General features: G+C 49.5%; 1 protein-coding gene across 1 annotated transcript in view; it reads right to left on the reverse strand.

The window, feature by feature from the left end:
* Positions 1 to 19,156, reverse strand: part of LOC138662856 (oocyte zinc finger protein XlCOF22-like) — a 283,481-nt gene that overhangs the window by 22,685 nt on the left and 241,640 nt on the right. The window contains exon 5 of the mRNA XM_069748839.1: positions 16,424 to 16,514. Coding sequence (XP_069604940.1) covers positions 16,424 to 16,514 — 91 coding nt within the window. The remainder of the gene's footprint in view (positions 1 to 16,423; positions 16,515 to 19,156) is intronic.

A 19,156-nucleotide genomic window follows, 5' to 3' on the forward strand; every position in this document is an offset into this window, starting at 1 on the left:
CCACACATCGCTCTCCTGCTTTAGGGCATTCCAGAGCTCCTGCGCTGTGTGGCTTCGATTCCCCAAAGAAACTAATTTCAAGACGGCCTGCTGACGTTTGGCCACGGCTGTGCTCATGTCAGTCGTAACAGGTAAACGTTCACGGGTCCAGTGGAGGTGGACTGTGACGGATCCTGCAGCGATGAATCTGAGGAACTGGTGTAAGAGGAGGAGTCAATGCGTACAGACTGGATTCCTGCAATCCTTGGAGTGGGCAGGACACGTCCTGCGCCACTCGCACGGTCTGTACCCGGCTCAACAACATTAACCCAATGGGCAGTGACGGAAAGGTATCGCCCCTGTCCATGTTGACTGGTCCACGCATCGGTGGTGAGGTGGACCTTGCTACTGACGGCGTTCAGTAGCGCGTGTTTTATTTGTCCCTCCACATGCTTGTGCAGGGCAGGGACAGCTTGCCTGCTGAAGTAAAAGCGGCTGGGCACCTTGTACTGTGGGACTGCCAATGCCATCAAGTCACGGAAGCTGTCAGTCTCCACCAGCCTGAATGAGAGCATTTCCAGTGACAGAAGTTTGGCAATGCCTGCATTCAGAGCCTGTGCTCGGGGGTGGTTTGCCGAGAATGCCCGCCTTTTCTCCCATGCCTGTACTACCGATGGCTGTAGACTAGGCTGGGAGTGTGAGGATGACTGGGAACGTGGTACTGTGGGTGGAATTACACTAGGTCTCTGGACAACAGTGCCAGAGGTTCTTCCATGGCGATCCAAGGAGGAAGCCGAACCAGCTGTGCGTGAGCTGGAGGAAGAAGCAACACGAGCTGAAGAGGTGGTAGCTGCCGCTGTTGGTTGGCCTAGGTCTTCAGTGTGTTTTTGTAACTCCACCGCGTGCCTGGTCCGCACATGTTTCCACATATTTGTGGTATTGAGGTTGCTGACACTTTTACCTCTTTTTACTTTCTGATGACACAGCTTGCATTTGACAAAACAAATGTCATCTGCAACTGTGTCAAAAAAGGACCAGGCACTGCAAGTCTTGGGAGCGCCCTTTTTGGCTTTTGAAAGAGACAGGCTCCTAACTGGTGCCAAAGTGGAGGCTACAGGCTCCGCAGTCTTCCCCCTCCCTCTCCCTCTTTGGCCCATTAGGGGAATCTCTTCCTCTGAGCTGCTCCCACCACCTTCCTGTTCCTCACGCCACGATGGGTCAAGGACCTCATCATCTCCACTACCCTCTGCCACCAACTGCTCCTCCTGGGTAGTCTCGGCAGCACAGTACGCACCAGAAAGCGGCACCTGAGTTTCATCATCAGATGCGTACTGCGCTGTGGTCACCGCAGGCACTGACCCACGCGCCTCTTCAGAGTCAGAGAGACAAAGCTGTTGGGCATCACTGCACACTGCCTCTTCTTCCATTTCTCCAATACTGCTTGGCTGGCCCCCTGTTTCCAAGCCAAGAGATTCAGAGAACAGAAGTAGAGACGGCTCCTGTCCTGGGCTCTCTGACTGCCTGGCCAATTTGGCAGGTGGTGAAGAGACAGATGGCTGCTCTCCAGTGGTCTGTGCCTGAGAGGATGTGGCACTAATTGAAGTCGATGCGTTAGCTGCCATCCATCCAACAACGGCTTCAATTTGATCTTCACGCAGCGGTGCACGGCGCTCTCCGACAAAGCTGCGCATGAAGGACTGTTCCCTGCTGAAACTGGGTGATGATGAGTCACCGGTGCCCGCAGCAGGCACAGAATCACCACGTCCTCTCCCTGCTCCTCTCCCTGCTCCACGCCCACGCCCCTTACTCCCTGCCCTCTTCATCTTGGTTGACAGATAAAGATAAGCAGAAAAGTACTAAGGCCTTAGTGTGCTTATTCCTGAAATGCTCCTCCTAACAGGTGTAAGAAACACTAATGTTGTAAAGTGTGGACTAGACTTTATTATTGATAAAATGTGGCCTACACAAGTGTTAAGTGGTGTTTGGTGAACTTTACTTTTTTTTTGTGCAGATCGGGCTACAGAGCGAGTTTAACTCACACGGAGACCGTGCAGACTCCTATCTAGTGTTTTTCCACTATTTAGCTGGAGACGGGTGGAAAGACACTAATAGGAATTTTTTAAATAATTTTTAAACAGGCTGCACTAGTTGAAAAAAAGGACAAGTTATTTAACGGTATGAGGCAGTGACAAACCCTGAGCTGAATACAACGGGCTGTGGCTGCACACAGACTACAGGGCGAGCTGCGCTCACACGGAGACCGTGCAGACAGCCGTAAACGGCGCTGCAAGGCCCAAAAACCCTCCTCTAGGTTATCCTATCTAGTGTTTTTCCACTATTTAGCTGGAGACGGGTGGAAAGACACTAATAGGAATTTTTTAAATAATTTTTAAACAGGCTGCACTAGTTGAAAAAAAGGACAAGTTATTTAACGGTATGAGGCAGTGACAAACCCTGAGCTGAATACAACGGGCTGTGGCTGCACACAGACTACAGGGCGAGCTGCGCTCACACGGAGACCGTGCAGACAGCCGTAAACGGCGCTGCAAGGCCCAAAACCCCCCCCTCTAGGTTATCCTATCTAGTGTTTTTCCACTATTTTGCTGGAGACGGGTGGAAAGACACTAATAGGAAATTTTAGAAAAATTGTGCAGCAGGCTGCACTATGAGCAAAAAAGGACAATGCATAGAACTGTGTGAGGCAGTGTGAACCCCCCCTGAGCTGAATACAACCTGGTATATGGCTGCACACAGACTACAGAGTGAGCTGCACACACACACACACACACAGAGACCTTGCAGAACGCTGTTAAAACAGCGCTGCAAGGCAAGAGCAAGGTGAACTGAACAGTGAACACAGTGTATGCTAAATTAGCCTTGGAAAAGCAAAATAAAGCAATTAGCTATCTCAACTGGCCCTCAGTTAGAACACAGCGTCCTGTCCCTAACTGAAATCACAGCAGAGTGAGCGCAAAATGGCAGCAGCGTTTTTTATAGTGCAGAGTGACATCATTTCAGCAGCCAATCACAGCCTTGCCAGTACTTACATGCCCACCATGCTAAACAGGATGTGCCCACACTTCCATTCATTCCTCATTGGCTGCTGCGTTCAGTTTGAATTCTGGGAACTTCCGATTCCGGTATCCGATACGCGGGAAGTATCGGAATTCGGTATCGGAATTCCGATACCGCAAGTATCGGCCGATACCCGATACTTGCGGTATCGGAATGCTCAACACTACTGATTAGTGTTGAGCATTCCGATACCGAATTCCGATACTTCCCGCGTAGTCACAAGTGGTACTGCGGCTTCTGAGTTTCCTTCCTCAGGTGATGAGGTTAAGTCGTTAGGTGCTGCTCTATTTAACTCCACCTAGTGCTTTGATCCTGGCCTCCAGTCAATGTTCTAGTATTGGTCTTGCTTCCTCCTGGATCGTTCCTGTGGCCTGTCTGCTCAGCATAAGCTAAGTTCTGCTTGTGTTACTTTTGTTGCTATATTTTCTGTCCAGCTTGCTTTTTTGGTTTTGCTTGCTTGCTGGAAGCTCTGAGACGCAGAGGGAGCACCTCCGTACCGTTAGTCGGTGCGGAGGGTCTTTTTGCCCCTCTGCGTGGTTGTTTGTAGGTTTTTGTGTTGACCGCAAAGCTATCTTTCCTATCCTCGGTCTATTCAGTAAGTCGGGCCTCACTTTGCTAAATCTATTTCATCTCTGTGTTTGTATTTTCATCTTACTCACAGTCATTATATGTGGGGGGCTGCCTTTTCCTTTGGGGAATTTCTCTGAGGCAAGGTAGGCTTATTTTTCTATCTTCAGGCTAGCTAGTTTCTCAGGCTGTGCCGAGTTGCATAGGGAGCGTTAGGCGCAATCCACGGCTACCTCTAGTGTGGTTTGATAGGTTTAGGGATTGCGGTCAGCAGAGTTCCCACGTCTCAGAGCTAGTCCTATGTTTTGTGGTTTTTGTCAGGTCACTTGTGTGCTCTGAACTTCAAGGTCCATTGTGGTTCTGAATTACCTATTCACAACAGTAGGCCAAATTTTATCAATAATAAAGTCTAGTCCACACTTTACAACATAAGTGTTTCTTACACCTGTTAGGAGGAGTATTTCAGGAATAAGCACACTAAGGCCTTAGTACTTTTCTGCTTATCTTTATCTGTCAACCAAGATGAAGAGGGCAGGGAGTAAGGGTCGTAGGCGTGGGCGTGGAGCAGGGAGAGGAGCAGGGAGAGGACATGGTGATTCTGTGCCTGCTGCGGGCACCGGTGACTCATCATCACCCAGTTTCAGCAGGGAACAGTCCTTCATGCGCAGCTTTGTCGGAGAGCGCCGTGCACCGCTGCTGCGTGAAGATCAAATTGAAGCCGTTGTCGGATGGATGGCAGCTAACGCATCGACTTCAATTAGTGCCACATCCTCTCAGGCACAGACCACTGGAGAGCAGCCATCTGTCTCTTCACCACCTCCAAATTGGCCAGGCAGTCAGAGAGCCCAGGACAGGAGCCGTCTCTACTTCTGTTCTCTGAATCTCTTGGCTTGGAAACAGGGGGCCAGCCAAGCAGTATTGGAGAAATGGAAGAAGAGGCAGTGTGCAGTGATGCCCAACAGCTTTGTCTCTCTGACTCTGAAGAGGCGCGTGGGTCAGTGCCTGCGGTGACCACAGCGCAGTACGCATCTGATGATGAAACTCAGGTGCCGCTTTCTGGTGCGTACTGTGCTGCCGAGACTACCCAGGAGGAGCAGTTGGTGGCAGAGGGTAGTGGAGATGATGAGGTCCTTGACCCATCGTGGCGTGAGGAACAGGAAGGTGGTGGGAGCAGCTCAGAGGAAGAGATTCCCCTAACGGGCCAAAGAGGGAGAGGGAGGGGGAAGACTGCAGAGCCTGTAGCCTCCACTTTGGCACCAGTTAGGAGCCTGTCTCTTTCAAAAGCCAAAAAGGGCGCTCCCAAGACTTGCAGTGCCTGGTCCTTTTTTGACACAGTTGCAGATGACATTTGTTTTGTCAAATGCAAGCTGTGTCATCAGAAAGTAAAAAGAGGTAAAAGTGTCAGCAACCTCAATACCACAAATATGTGGAAACATGTGCGGACCAGGCACGCGGTGGAGTTACAAAAACACACTGAAGACCTAGGCCAACCAACAGCGGCAGCTACCACCTCTTCAGCTCGTGTTGCTTCTTCCTCCAGCTCACGCACAGCTGGTTCGGCTTCCTCCTTGGATCGCCATGGAAGAACCTCTGGCACTGTTGTCCAGAGACCTAGTGTAATTCCACCCACAGTACCACGTTCCCAGTCATCCTCACACTCCCAGCCTAGTCTACAGCCATCGGTAGTACAGGCATGGGAGAAAAGGCGGGCATTCTCGGCAAACCACCCCAGAGCACAGGCTCTGAATGCAGGCATTGCCAAACTTCTGTCACTGGAAATGCTCTCATTCAGGCTGGTGGAGACTGACAGCTTCCGTGACTTGATGGCATTGGCAGTCCCACAGTACAAGGTGCCCAGCCGCTTTTACTTCAGCAGGCAAGCTGTCCCTGTCCTGCACAAGCATGTGGAGGGACAAATAAAACACGCGCTACTGAACGCCGTCAGTAGCAAGGTCCACCTCACCACCGATGCGTGGACCAGTCAACATGGACAGGGGCGATACGTTTCCGTCACTGCCCATTGGGTTAATGTTGTTGAGCCGGGTACAGACCGTGCGAGTGGCGCAGGATGTGTCCTGCCCACTCCAAGGATTGCAGGAATCCAGTCTGTACGCATTGACTCCTCCTCTTACACCAGTTCCTCAGATTCATCGCTGCAGGATCCGTCACAGTCCACCTCCACATGGACCCGTGAACGTTTACCTGTTACGACTGACATGAGCACAGCCGTGGCCAAACGTCAGCAGGCCGTCTTGAAATTAGTTTCTTTGGGGAATCGAAGCCACACAGCGCAGGAGCTCTGGAATGCCCTAAAGCAGGAGAGCGATGTGTGGTTTGTGCCAGCGAATCTCCAGCCAGGCATGGTAGTGTGTGACAATGGCCGAAATCTGGTGGCAGCTTTAGGCCTTGGCAACCTCACTCACATCCCATGTCTGGCACATGTGCTCAATTTGGTTGTGAAGAGTTTTCTGAGGGACTATCCGGATCTTGATGCACTTCTGCACAAGGCCCGCCTAGAGTGTGCTCACTTGCAGCGTTCCAGCTTGGCAAGATCCCGCATTGCTGCTCTGCAGCGTCGGTTTCGCCTTCCTGAACATCGCATCATATGTGACCTACCTACCAGGTGGAATTCCACGTTACATATGTTGGAGCGGTTGTGTGAGCAGCAGCAAGCAGTAATGGAGTACCAGCTGCATCAGGCGCAAAAAAGTCGCAGTCAGCGCCGCTCAGAATTCACAACCACAGAGTGGGCCACTATGAAGGACGTCTGCCAGGTTTTGCGTCCTTACGATTATTCCACGCGGATGGCAAGTGCAGATGATGCACTAGTCAGCATGACTGTCCCCCTTATCTGCTTGCTTCAAGAAACCCTGCAAGGGATAAGGGATGATGTGGAAGAGGTGGAGGATGAGGAGTCACCTTTTCCATCATCTTCTGGACAGTCAGCGCCACGTGGTTCCTCACAAAGGGGTCGGCAGGGGACCCTTTGTGAGGATGAGGAGGAGTCAATGGACGAGGAAGAGCTACGTCCAGAGGAGGGAGTTACACCATTGTCCAGTGGTCAGTGTGTACAGCGAGGGTGGGGTGATGAAGAGCGGGCAGAGATCATGTCTCAAGCAGGGGACAGAGTTTCTGGGCCAGTTGGCAGTCTGCAGCACATGGTTGATTTCATGTTGCAGTGCCTGAGAGACGACCGCCGCATCGACCACATTCTCAACGTGCCTGATTATTGGGTGTACGCCCTCCTCGATCCTCGCTACCGTGACAATGTCCAAAACCTCATCCCGGCGTTGACACGGGAGCGTAAAATGCGGGAGTACCACGACACACTGGTGAATTCCATCATCTTCTCCAGTCCAACTGAGAGGAGTGCTGCTAGTGCTTTACAAAGCAGCTCAGTGCGTCGAGGCAGTGGAGGAGGAGGCTCTGCACAAAGAGGGAGCAGAAGCAGTGCCTCTGCCCAAGGCAAGCCCAGTATGGCACAACTGTGGAAAACTTTTGTGTGCCCGCCCCAAATGTCTACACCATCACCGGTGGCTCCAGTCAGCAGGAGGCAACGGTTCCGTCAGATGGTGACAGACTACATGGCTTGCCCTCTTAGTGTACTCCCAGACGGCTCTTCCCCGTTCAAGTTTTGGGTCTCTAAGCTGGATACATGGCCAGAGCTAAGCCAGTATGCATTGGAGGTGCTGGCTTGCCCTGCGGCTAGTGTCTTATCGGAACGTGTCTTTAGTGCCGCAGGTGGTGTACTAACAGACCGTCGCATGCGACTATCCTCCGATAACGTTGACCGGCTTACTTTCCTGAAAATGAACCAGGCCTGGATCTCGCAGGAATTTGCCACTCCTCTGCCTGATTAAGTAATTTGGTGTCATCCAGGTCTCCTGATGTGTTCATCTTTCTACCACCTGAACTGCTATTCCTGGGCTCCATCACCGCCAGTTGCGGCTCAGAAGTGCAGGCTGCACAGTCAAAACATACGACCCAGTGTTATTGGGTTTCAGTAACGTCAGCTGATCCCCAGCTGTGTAGCCGGCAATGTGTCCTGCGACCGCCACGCTGGCACAACAACCTAAATGTAAGGGAACCTGTCCCCCCCCCCCTCGGCGTTTGTTACTGAAAGAGCCATCTTGTGCAGCAGTAATGTTGCACAAGGAAAAGGTAGCTCTTTTATTTTAGCTCCTTGCACACGCAGAACTTAACACTTATAAAATGTGTTCACTGATACCGTTATACCGTCCCGGAGCTGGGACTTTCCTTCATAATGTGACGCAGCACAGGCGTCATTCCTACCCCCTTGGTGCCATGCGCTGCCTCCTCAGCGTTGTTTTAAGCTGTCACGGAGCCTGCGCTGTTCTGTTATCCCTTGGCCATGGCCAGTTTGCGCTGCCTGTCTTCTGACATAATTTGGTGTCAGGATGGCTGCGCCTGTGCGCCCGCGCTGCCCGAGAACCCGCCTCGCAGTGTCTTCTGATTGAATCACACTGCGAGCCTGGGATCCATGGGCATGCGCAGTGCATATCTTCACCTCGGGCTCTCGCCCATCTCCCTCCGCCTTCTTTAGACTGTGCGCCGTCAGCTGATCCCTAATAGCATGCCACGGCCGTGACGCCGCACAGTCTGAAGAAGAGGGAAGTGAGAGTCGAGGATATGCACTGTGCATGCCCATGGATCCAAGGCCCACAGTGGGATTACATTAGACGACACTGCGAGGTGAGATCTGGAGCAGCATGGACGCACAGGCACTGACAGCCTGACACCAAATTATGTCAGAAGACAGGCAGTGCTAATTGGGCATGGCCAAGGGATAACAGAACAGCGCAGGCTCCGTGACAGCTTAAAACAACGCTGAGGAGGCAGCGCACGGCACCAAGGGGATAGGAATGACAGCTGTGCTGCGTCCCATTACGAAGGAAATTCCCACCTCCGGGACGGTTTTACGGTATAAGGTGACACATTTTTAGTGTTTACTTCTGTGTTTGCAAGGAGCATAATTAAAAGAGCAACCTTTTCCTTTTGCATCCTTAGTGCTGCACAAGATGGCTCTTTCAGCTACAAACGTCTTGGGGGGGGGTTAAAGGTTCCCTTTCAACTTGCTCCAATCAGGCTTCGGCCTACACTCTGTTCCTCCTGCTGTCCCTGGGCTCTAACACCGCCAGTTGGTGCCTGGAAGTGCTGTCTGCACAGTCAACAGTCGCTCCTCTGTTATTGGGGTTCAGTAACGTCAGCTGATCCCCAGCTGTGTGTGCGGCAATACCTCCAATCTGCTCCTCCTGCTGTCCCTGGGCTCTAACACCGCCAGTTGGTGCCTGGAAGTGCTGTCTGCACAGTCAACAGTCGCTCCTCTGTTATTGGGGTTCAGTAACGTCAGCTGATCCCCAGCTGTGTGTGTGGCAATACCTCCAATCTGCTCCTCCTGCTGTCCCTGGGCTCTAACACCGCCAGTTGGTGCCTGGAAGTGCTGTCTGCACAGTCAACAGTTGCTCCACTGTTATTGGGGTTCAGTAACGTCAGCTGATCCCCAGCTGTGTATCTGGCAACGTGTCATGCGACCGCCACGCTGGCACAACTAAAATGTAAGGGGACCTGTCCCCCCCCCCCAGGCATTTGTTACTGAAAGAGCCACCTTGTGCAGCACTAATACTGCACAAGGAAAAAGGTCGCTCTTGAAATTATGCTCCTTGCAAACGCTGAACTACACACTCATGTAATGTGTCCCCTCACACCGTCCAACCGTCCCGGAGGTGGGACTTTCCTTTGTAATGTGACGCAGCACAGCCGTCATTGCTACCCCCTTGGCACCGTGCACTGCCTCCTTAGCGTTGTTTGATTCTGTCATGGACCCTGCGCTGTTATGTTATCCCTTGGCCATGCACAGTTTGCGCTGCCCGTCCTCTGACATCATTTGTTGTCGTCCTGGCTGCGCCTGTGTGTCTACGCTGCCCGAATTGCCACCTCGCAGTGTCGTCTAATGTGATCCCACAGTGGGCCTGGTATCCATGGCCATGCTCAGTGCATATACTAGCCTCTCACTCCCCTTCTTCAGACTAGGCGGCATCAGCTGATCCCTAATAGCATGCCACGGCCGTGACGCCGCACAGTCTGAAGAAGCAGGAAGGAGGTGAGTGAGAGGCGATGATATGCACTGCGCATGCCCATGGATCCCTGGCCCGCAGTGGGATTACATTAGATGACACTGCGAGGTTGTATCTCGGGCAGCTTTGACGCACAGGCACTGCCAGCCTGACACCTAAATGATGTCAGAAGACGGGCACCGCTAACTGTGCATGGCCAAGGGATAACATTACAGCGCGGGCTCCGTGACAGAACCAAACAACGTTGAGGAGGTGGCGCACGGCACCAAGGGGGTTGGAATGACGGCTGTGCTGTGTCACATTACAAAGGAAAGTCCCACTTCCGTGACGGTTTGACGGTGTGAGGGGACACATTATATGAGTGTGTACTTCAGCGTTTGCAAGGAGCATAATTTTAGGAGCCACCATTTTCCATGTGCAGTATTACTGCTGTACAAGATGGCTCTTTCAGCAACAAATGCTTGGGGGGGGGGGGTTAAAGGTTCCCTTTCAACTTGCTCCACTGCAGGCTTCGGCCTACACTCTGCTCCTCTTTGATTCCCTGGGTTTCAACACTGTCAGTTGCCACCTGGAAGTGTTGTCTACACAGAAAAAACACTAGCTGATGTGTCAGTGGGGTTCAGCACCGCCAGCTGTTCCCCTGCTGTGTAGTCGGCAACGTGTCCAGCACAAGCCACGCTGGCACAACAGAACAAAAGCTGCCACCAGTGCAGGCTTCGGCCTACACTCTGCTCCTCCTGCTGACCCTGGGCTCTAACACCGCTAGTTAAACACCCGCCAATGTGTCAGTGGGGTTCAGCAACGCCAGCTGTTCCCCTGCTGTGTAGCCGGCAACGTGACCTGCAAACGCCATGCAGGCACATGAACTGAAATTAAAGGGACCCTGCCACCCACCCCAAGGTGTTTCTATGTATAACAGCCACCTTGTACAGCAGTACTGCTGCATTTGTACAAGGTGGCTGATTTTTTCTCCTTGCCCACGTTGAATTAAACACGTACAAAATGTATCTCATTACAGACCATTACAATGTCCCTGAGGTGTGACTTTCCTTTTTAATGACACGCAGCACCCCCCTTGGTAGCGCTGCCCGTCTTCTGACATCATTGGTTGGCTGGCTGCGCCTGTGCGTCCGCCCTGCCTGAAACAACGCTCCTCGTTGTCTTACTTATTTTGACTGCGAGGGTGTGATTGATGGGCACGAGCAGTGCATATCTTCGCCTGTCCTTACTCATCTCCTTCCGCCTTCTTCAGACTGTGCGGCCTCATGGCCGCGGCATGCGAGAAGGGATCAGCTGAGGCCGCCCAGTCTGAGGAAGGTGTAAGGACATGAGTGACAGGCGAAAAAATTTACTGCGCAAGGTCACGAATCCCAGCCCCGTAGTGTGACTTAAAGAAAAGACACTGCGGGTCTGGGTTTCATGGCCATCGCTAACCGCACCGGCCAACATGAAATGAGGTCAGAAGACAGGCAGCGCTCACAGCGCATGGCCAAGGGATAACAAGAGCGCAGACTCCTGTACAGCAAATAACACTGCTCAGGAATCTGCGCCCAGCACCTAGGTGTAAATTTTGACACCTGTGCTGCGTCTCCTTAAAAAGACAAGTCACGCCTCCACTACTGTTTGACAGTATAATGGGCTAAATAGTGTACGTGTTTTATTCAGCGTGTGCAAGGAGCAAAATTAATAGAGCAACCTTTTACTTGTGCAGCATTAATGCTGCACAAGGTGTGGCTTTTGTACCTTGCAACACCTGAGGGGGGGTTAAAGGTTACATTTGAAATTGGTTCTACTAGGCTTCGGCCTACACTCTGCTCCTCTCCTCCTCCTGCTGCCCCTGGGCTATAACACCGCCAGTTGTAGCCTGGAAGTGCTAGCTGCACAGAGAAAAACACCAGCCAATGTGTTAGTGGGGTTCAGCACCGCCAGCTGTTCCACTGCTGTGTAGCCGGCAACGTGACCTGCAAACGCCACGCAGGCACATGAACTGAAATTAAAGGGACCCTGCCCCCCACCCCAAGGTGTTTCTATGTATAACAGCCACCTTGTACAGCAGTAATGCTGCATTTGTACAAGGTGGCTGACTTTTTCTCCTTGCCCACGTGGAACTCAACACGTACAAAATGTGTCTCATTGAGACCATTCCACTGTCCCTGAGGTGTGACTTTCCTTTCTAATGATACGCAGCACCCCCCTTGGTAGCGCTTCCCGTCTTTTGACATTATTGGTTAGCTGTCTGCGCCTGTGCGTCCGCCCTGCTAGAAACAATGCCCCTCGGTGTCTTATTTATTTTGTCAGCGAGGGTGTGGTTTATGGGCATGAGCAGTGCATATGTTCGCCTGTCATCACTCATCTCCTTCCGCCTTCTTCAGACTGTGCAGCCTCATGGCCGCGGCATGCGAGAAGGGATCAGCAGAGGCCGCCCAGTCTGAAGCAGGTGTAAGGACGTGTGTGAGCGGCGAAAATATTTACTGCTCAAGGCCACGAATCCCAGCACCGCAGTGTGACTTTATGAAAAGGCACTGTGGGTCTGGGATTTATGGCCATCGTTAACCGCACCAGCCAACATGAAATGAGGTCATAAGACGGGCAGCGCTAACAGGGTATTGCCAAGGGATAACACAAGAGCGCAGACTCCTGTACAGCAAATAACAACGCTCAGGAAGCTGCGCCACGCACCAAAGCGTTATTTGGGACACCTGTGCTGCGTCTCTTCAAAAAAAAAGTCACGCCTCCACTACAGTTTGACTGTAGAATGGGCTAAATTGTGTACGTCTTTCATTCAGCGTGTGCAAGTAGACAAATTAATAGAGCAACCTTTCACAAGGTGTGGCTCTTGTACTTTGTAACACCTGAGGGGGGGTTAAAGGTTACCTTTGAAATTGGTTCAACTAGGCTTCGGCCTACACTCTGCTCCTCTCCTCCTCCTGCTGTCCCTGGGCTCTAACACCGCTAGTTTTTGCCCGGAAGTGTCAGTGGGGTTCAGCAACGCCAGCTGTTCCCCCACTGTGTAGCCGGCAAAGTGTCCTGCAAACGCAACGCAGACACAAAGCTGCCTCCAGTGCAGGCTTCGGCCTACACTCTGCTCCCCCTGCTTACCCTTTGCTCCAACACCGCTAGTTGGGGCTGTAGGAAGACAATCTTTAATAGGCAACGCATCCTGGTTCCAGCACCGTCAGCTGTTTCCGGGTATTCTCAAACTCACTGAGACACCTATGCGTTGCCCCGTCGTGTTGCGGTCGAGTTAGCCAACTCCAGGGTGCCTCCAGTTTAGGAGCTTCCTATGTGGGCTGCGTGAATTGGTAGTCAAGGCTGGTTCTGTAGTGCCAGTAGGCCAAGCTCCCCCTGTAGGACTGTTGGGGTTCGGTAACTGCGGCTGCCTCGCGGCCTAGCTGTTCTCTCCTCTCCTGTGGACCTTGTGGTCCACCACCGTCAGCTGGTTCCGGGCCGAGCCTTTGGCTTAGGTGCCTCCTCCTGGGTATCCGAGTTCCGCCAACGTCAGGCGGTCCTTGGTAGTGCTTTTAAGCGCGGGCACCTACAGCTTAGTAACCGGGTTCCAGCACCGTCAGCTGGTCCTCGGTCGTGCCATTGGCTCTTGCACACTGGGGCGACGCATCCGGGTTCCAGCAATGTCTCCGCCACCTCCCCAAATACATCCTGCATTATTCTTAGTTGTTTTCCTTCATGTAGAATGAACCTACAAGGAAAGAAAGGGTTTATTTTAATTCCGATATTTTGGTCCCATTGACTTGCATTGGGATCGGGTATCGGTATCGGCGATATCCGATATTTTTTGAATATTGGCCGATCCAATCCGATACCGATACTTTCCGATATCGGAAGGTATCGCTCAACACTACCACTGATACATAATAATTAAACAGGTCCAAATACATACCTTTTATACCTATTTTAGACCTATATTATACCTTTTCAAGGGATTAGATCAACATGATCAAGGACACTCCAAACTAGATAATTCCTGCACAAACACACGGAGTAAATGTCCAAAAATAATTTCATAAAAAAAAGAAAGTTTATTGAAAACATGATATTACAAGAAAATCACAAAAAAAATGTGATAAAAACGTCTTATCAATGACAAGGCACATAGAGAGCTTCTGTGTGAAGGACACAAAAACAGTGGCACTGAGAAAAAGCAGGCTGGGCAAACAGAGGTCATAAATCTCCACCTTAATAAACTTCAATGCAATAGCAAAAAAGTGCATAGTGCAAATAAGGTGCAAACATTATACCCATTACCAAAAAAGTAAAAGGCTTAATATGGTTTAATGTGGGAGAGTATACACCACTCTAAATAAACCCATTAGCCAAATATCACTACCCTAGGGGAAAAAGCAACACTCAAACAAAGTAATGCTTACCCATGTTGCCTGTCAGAGTTTGTCCAAGGCAGCCCCAATGCACTTTCAGGAGGCAGCCTCTCGAAGAAGCCCATGCGAAACGCGCATCAGGGCTACCCTGGACACACTGACAGGCGACATGGGTAAGCAGGACTTTGTTTGAGTGTCGCTTTTATCCCGAGGGTAGTGATATTTGGCTAATGGGTTTATTTAGAGTGGTGTATACTCTCCCACATTAAGCCATATTAAGCCTTCTACTTTTTCGGTAATGGGTATAATGTTTGCACCTTATTTGCACTATGCACTTTTTTGCTATTGAAGTTTATTGAGGTGGAGATTTATGACCTCTGTTTGTCCAGCCTGCTTTTTCTCAGTGCCACTGTTTTTGTGTCCTTCACACAGAAGCTCTCTATGTGCCTTGTCATTGCTAAGACGTTTTTATCATGATTATTTTGTGATTTTTGTGTAACATCATGTTTTCAATAAACTGTTATTTTTATGAAATAACTCTTTTTGGACAGTAACTGTAGCCCTATATACAGGCCCACTCACTGATTCCAAGATTGTGATACTAGTTAGTGGTCACACCGCGATTTAACATGTCCCTTTTGTCACATTATTTTCAGGGGTCCCATCATTTCTGTCCAGGCCTATTTCATGAGTTTTATTTATTTTAATTCTGTGGAAGCATGGTAGAAAATCAATGTCTGACTTTCATTTGTTGATTTTCATAGATCTTTTATCTCTTATTACTTTTGTCAGATTCAAGTTATTTCTGCATATGTTGTGTCCAGCTGGAGTAATCTGCTCCCTACTTCAGCCAATTGGAAAGTACCACACCCTACTAAAGCTCAAAGCACATGGCCGGAATCTGCCAGAAACAGCGTTGTTCACATCTGGTTCAGTCCTCTGTGCTCAGCTTGTGGCTTGTGTATTTGTTTCCTGTTGTGACTGTGGCCCGTTTACTGACTACTCTTGTGTCTTCTGATTCTGTATTCTGTCCTTCCCGGTTCTGACCCAGCTACCTGACTATTCTTCTTGCCATCTAATACCACAGAATAGCAGGTAACACCATGGTCCAAACCTAGGGGTCCCAGTGTAAGTCCAGATCCATGTAATGGTGACAAAGGGCGATGAGCAAGGCAATCCTTGGGATATGGAAAGCAGAGAAGATAGTGCCAAGCATGTTCATGGTGGAGATCTTTTGAGCTGCCAGCTGACCATGAACATTGCTTCCAATACATTGTGTCTGCAAACTATTCCAGCTAGATCTGCATTCAAACAGCTAAATGGCGCTCCTTCCCTTCTGAACACGGCCATGTGCCCAGAGAGTAGTGTACAATCGTATGTAGGGTATTGTGAGAAGGTGGAAAATAATTTGTGAGATCCATTTATTTTCTATTATCCTTTGTGAATAATTCCAAAGTTATCACCACATAAAGTGACCACGTCAGATGGTAAAAATGGGGCCGGATTAAGAACACAAAACTGGCCGCGGGAAGATGTTAAATCAGAGTATTCTGGACATTACTGCAATCAAAAACTGACTATAGACAATAACATCTACTGAAATGCTCAAACTGAACAGTCTCCATCAGTAATAAATGAGCAGCTAGTGGTGAAACCTCTCTGGGGTAATTAGAGCACAGGGCTCGGTGACTTTACAATCTAAACTATCGGAAGCTCTAATATTTTCTGTCAGATGAGTTTCAAGAAGAAATATTACACATTTAAAGGGAACTGTGTATAATAGTGCAGAGCGGAGATGTCTTAAAGGGAACCTGTCAGCAGGATTGTGCTCAGTGACTACAGACACTGTCAGGTCGGTGCCGTTATACTGATTACACTGATACCTGGTGATGAAATCCGTCTTGTGGTTGTTGTTTAATCTGTATTTGTAGTTTTCAGCTAATGAGATTCTTGTGCTTCAGGGCAGGGCTTTGTGGTGCTCTGGGGCGGGGCTGAGGGCGGGGCTTTATGTGGTGCTCTGATTACATATGCATCTCTATTGGCTTATGACAGGTCACTGACCCTCACTACAGGGGCTGACAACCCCTCTGCTTTTGCATCCTAGACCCCGTGGAATGACGTGTGGTCCCAATCGCTGTCATGGAGACCCGATGTCGTCATGATGACATCCGGGTCTCCAGACCTGAGAGGCTTCCTGTTATGCGCAGTGATGATCAGGAAGTCTCTCAGATCAGTGTATAGAAGGAGAGTGTTGTGGTCTAGAGGCAAAATGGTGATCATGGTAATACGGCCGGACTACACCACCGATAAAGCAGCCACAGCCGGTGATGAGAAGAATCTGTGACTTCTCTGCATTTAGTGGTTACTACTCACCTGGGTAGCCATATGTAGGAATCTCCTCTTTACACCACTCATCACCCCTCACATATGTCTCTGTAGAATTAATATGGGTCAGATCTTCACCCTGAAACAAATATTATAAAAGTCACCGACAGATGGAGAAGTCACATCTATGACCAGCTCTAATCCTGCCATCTCCACCGTTCTCATTACACAAGTATAAAACATATAATACTGGTGGATAAAACAAGACTGAGCACAAGACCTTCACCGGCGTCTACACATCATAGGGGAGATCTCCTGACACCTTCTCTCCATCTACCTGATGATCCTGAGGAGCATTGGGATCTTTTGGTTACAGTCCTGTGGAAGAAGAGGACGGGGACATCTCTCTGGTGTTGTCCTCTAACTGGATAGATCTGGAGGAAACACATACAGGGACTGAATTCATTCTTTACATAGAGATAATTATAGGCCGTGTGTATTTAGTCCTGTCTATTACCTGGAGATGTGAGGGGCTGGGGAACCTCCATTATGACGTTCTTGTACAGATCTCTGTGTCCTTCTAAATACTCCCACTCCCCCATGGAGAAATAGACAGCGACATCCTCACACCTTATAGGAACCTGACACATACAATGATACCGTCATCCCCCGATCCCTTCTTAGTGTTACTATATAATGTCCCAGCATTCCCAGCAGTGTCACCTCTCCAGTCAGCAGCTCAATCATCTTGTAGATGAGTTCTAGGATCTTCTGGTCATTGATGTCCTCATGGATCAGGAGGCGAGGTGGATACCCCGTGATTGGGCTCAGGGGTCTTCCCCATCCCTCAGACACATGGTCCTGACAGCGCTCACTAGAGGTCTTCTTCACCACTGTGTAATCCTGGTAATGGAGAGACACATTAATAAATCTCACTACAGACATTTCCAGAGTCCTCACCTCTCCAGTTCTGTCCATCTGTTTTTGCCATAGGTAAGAATGATGTAATGTGACGTCATCAGAATCTCTCACCTCTCCAGTAAGCCGGAAGAGGATCTCTAGGGTGAGGTGTAATATCCTCTCCGCCATCTTGTCTCTGTCCATATCCATCTTTGATGGGTAAATCAGGAAAATTCTCTTTTGTAGAAGATCTTCACTGAGAGGATCCGATATTGTAGAGACCTGAATGAGAAGATGAGCCGATGTAACATCAGAAGAATCCTGTAATAATACAATTACTGGAGATAATAAGGGAAACATATGAGGAGATTTATTATTTTACAGTATTTAGTTTCCTCTTTACATCTACTAATAAATCCTATATATTTAGGCCACAGACAACAAGCAGTTTGTTCCTCGGAGTCGGCAGCTGAATACGTTTCTCATAGACTCATCTTCCATAACGCTAATTCTCGTCTCATTTACCGACCCTGGAATCGGCATTAGCAATACTGCAGGAGATATTCATTACACGCGACATGAGAAATAACTACTTCATGATGAGGATGACATCTTCATCTTCTACTACGGCTCTAGAGACATATTTGGCCAGAGTCGGTCACTGACTCCATCACCGGCCGTCTATATGAAGGTTTCCCGTCTTCCCCGCACTGTAATCTTCTATCACATTAGATCTCAGGTCTGATTCACACACATAAGTTTGTTTATAGCCTAGGAAGGGGGTAATACCCATGGAGCTTCCCAGGCTAGTAATATCAGCTCACAACTGTATACTTAACCTTTAGTGGCTATTAAAATGGGGGACCCACCCAAAAAGTGATGTAGGGTCCCCCTATATTTAATAACCAGCAAAGGCTATGCAGACAGTTGCGGGTTGATATTAATAGCCTAGGAAGGGGCCATGGATACTGTAACCCCAGGCTAAAAATATCAGCTCTCAGTCACCCGGAAAAGGCACATATCTAAAAATAACCAATTCAGGCACTTAGCATCTCTCTTCCCACTTGCCCTTTAGTGGTTATCGCTGAAATTGTGATGATGGGAAGGAGAGGGTAACAACTACCACACCCCACCAAACCCTGTCAATTCATAGGCATCATAGCAACCGAGTGGGCTATCGTCTTGGATGCAATGCTGCCTATCCAACTATCAAATGGTAAATATCTCATAGATTCTGGGTTTATTAGTAACTGCACCAACAATGAGGCTAAGTGATTATTTATTAATTGTCGGTGGTCGGAGGTAGTCAGTGAGGTGGATGGTACCATATTGTGCATGTAGGGGAAAGTACTGTGAGAACATTAAAAAGTGGGGTGATGGCAATACTGTGGGGACATTATACTGTGTGTGTGGGGGATGATGGTACTGAGGGAAATTTATACTGTGTGTGGAGGTATAGCGGTACTGTGAGAACATTATACTGTTTGTGGGGGTATGGCAGTATTATGAGAAGATTATACTGTGTGTGGTGGGACAGAGGTACTGTAGGAACATTATACTGTGTGTGGGGGTATGGCGGTACTATGAGATTACACTGTGTGTGGGGGTATAGAGGTACTGTAGGAACATTACACTGTGTGTGGGGGTATAGCGGTACTATGAGAACATTATACTGTGTGTTGGGGTATGGCGGTACTATGAGAACATTATACTGTGTGTGGGGATATGGCGGTACTATGAGAACATTATACTGTGTGTGGGGGTATGGCAGTACTGTAGGAACATTATACTGTGTGTGGGGGTATGGCGGTACTATGAGAACATTAGACTGTGTGGTGGGATAGAGGTATTGTAGGAACATTATACTGTGTGTGGGAGTAT

This window comes from Ranitomeya imitator, chromosome 2 (genome assembly GCF_032444005.1).
Source record: "Ranitomeya imitator isolate aRanImi1 chromosome 2, aRanImi1.pri, whole genome shotgun sequence".
Lineage (NCBI taxonomy): Eukaryota > Metazoa > Chordata > Amphibia > Anura > Dendrobatidae > Ranitomeya > Ranitomeya imitator.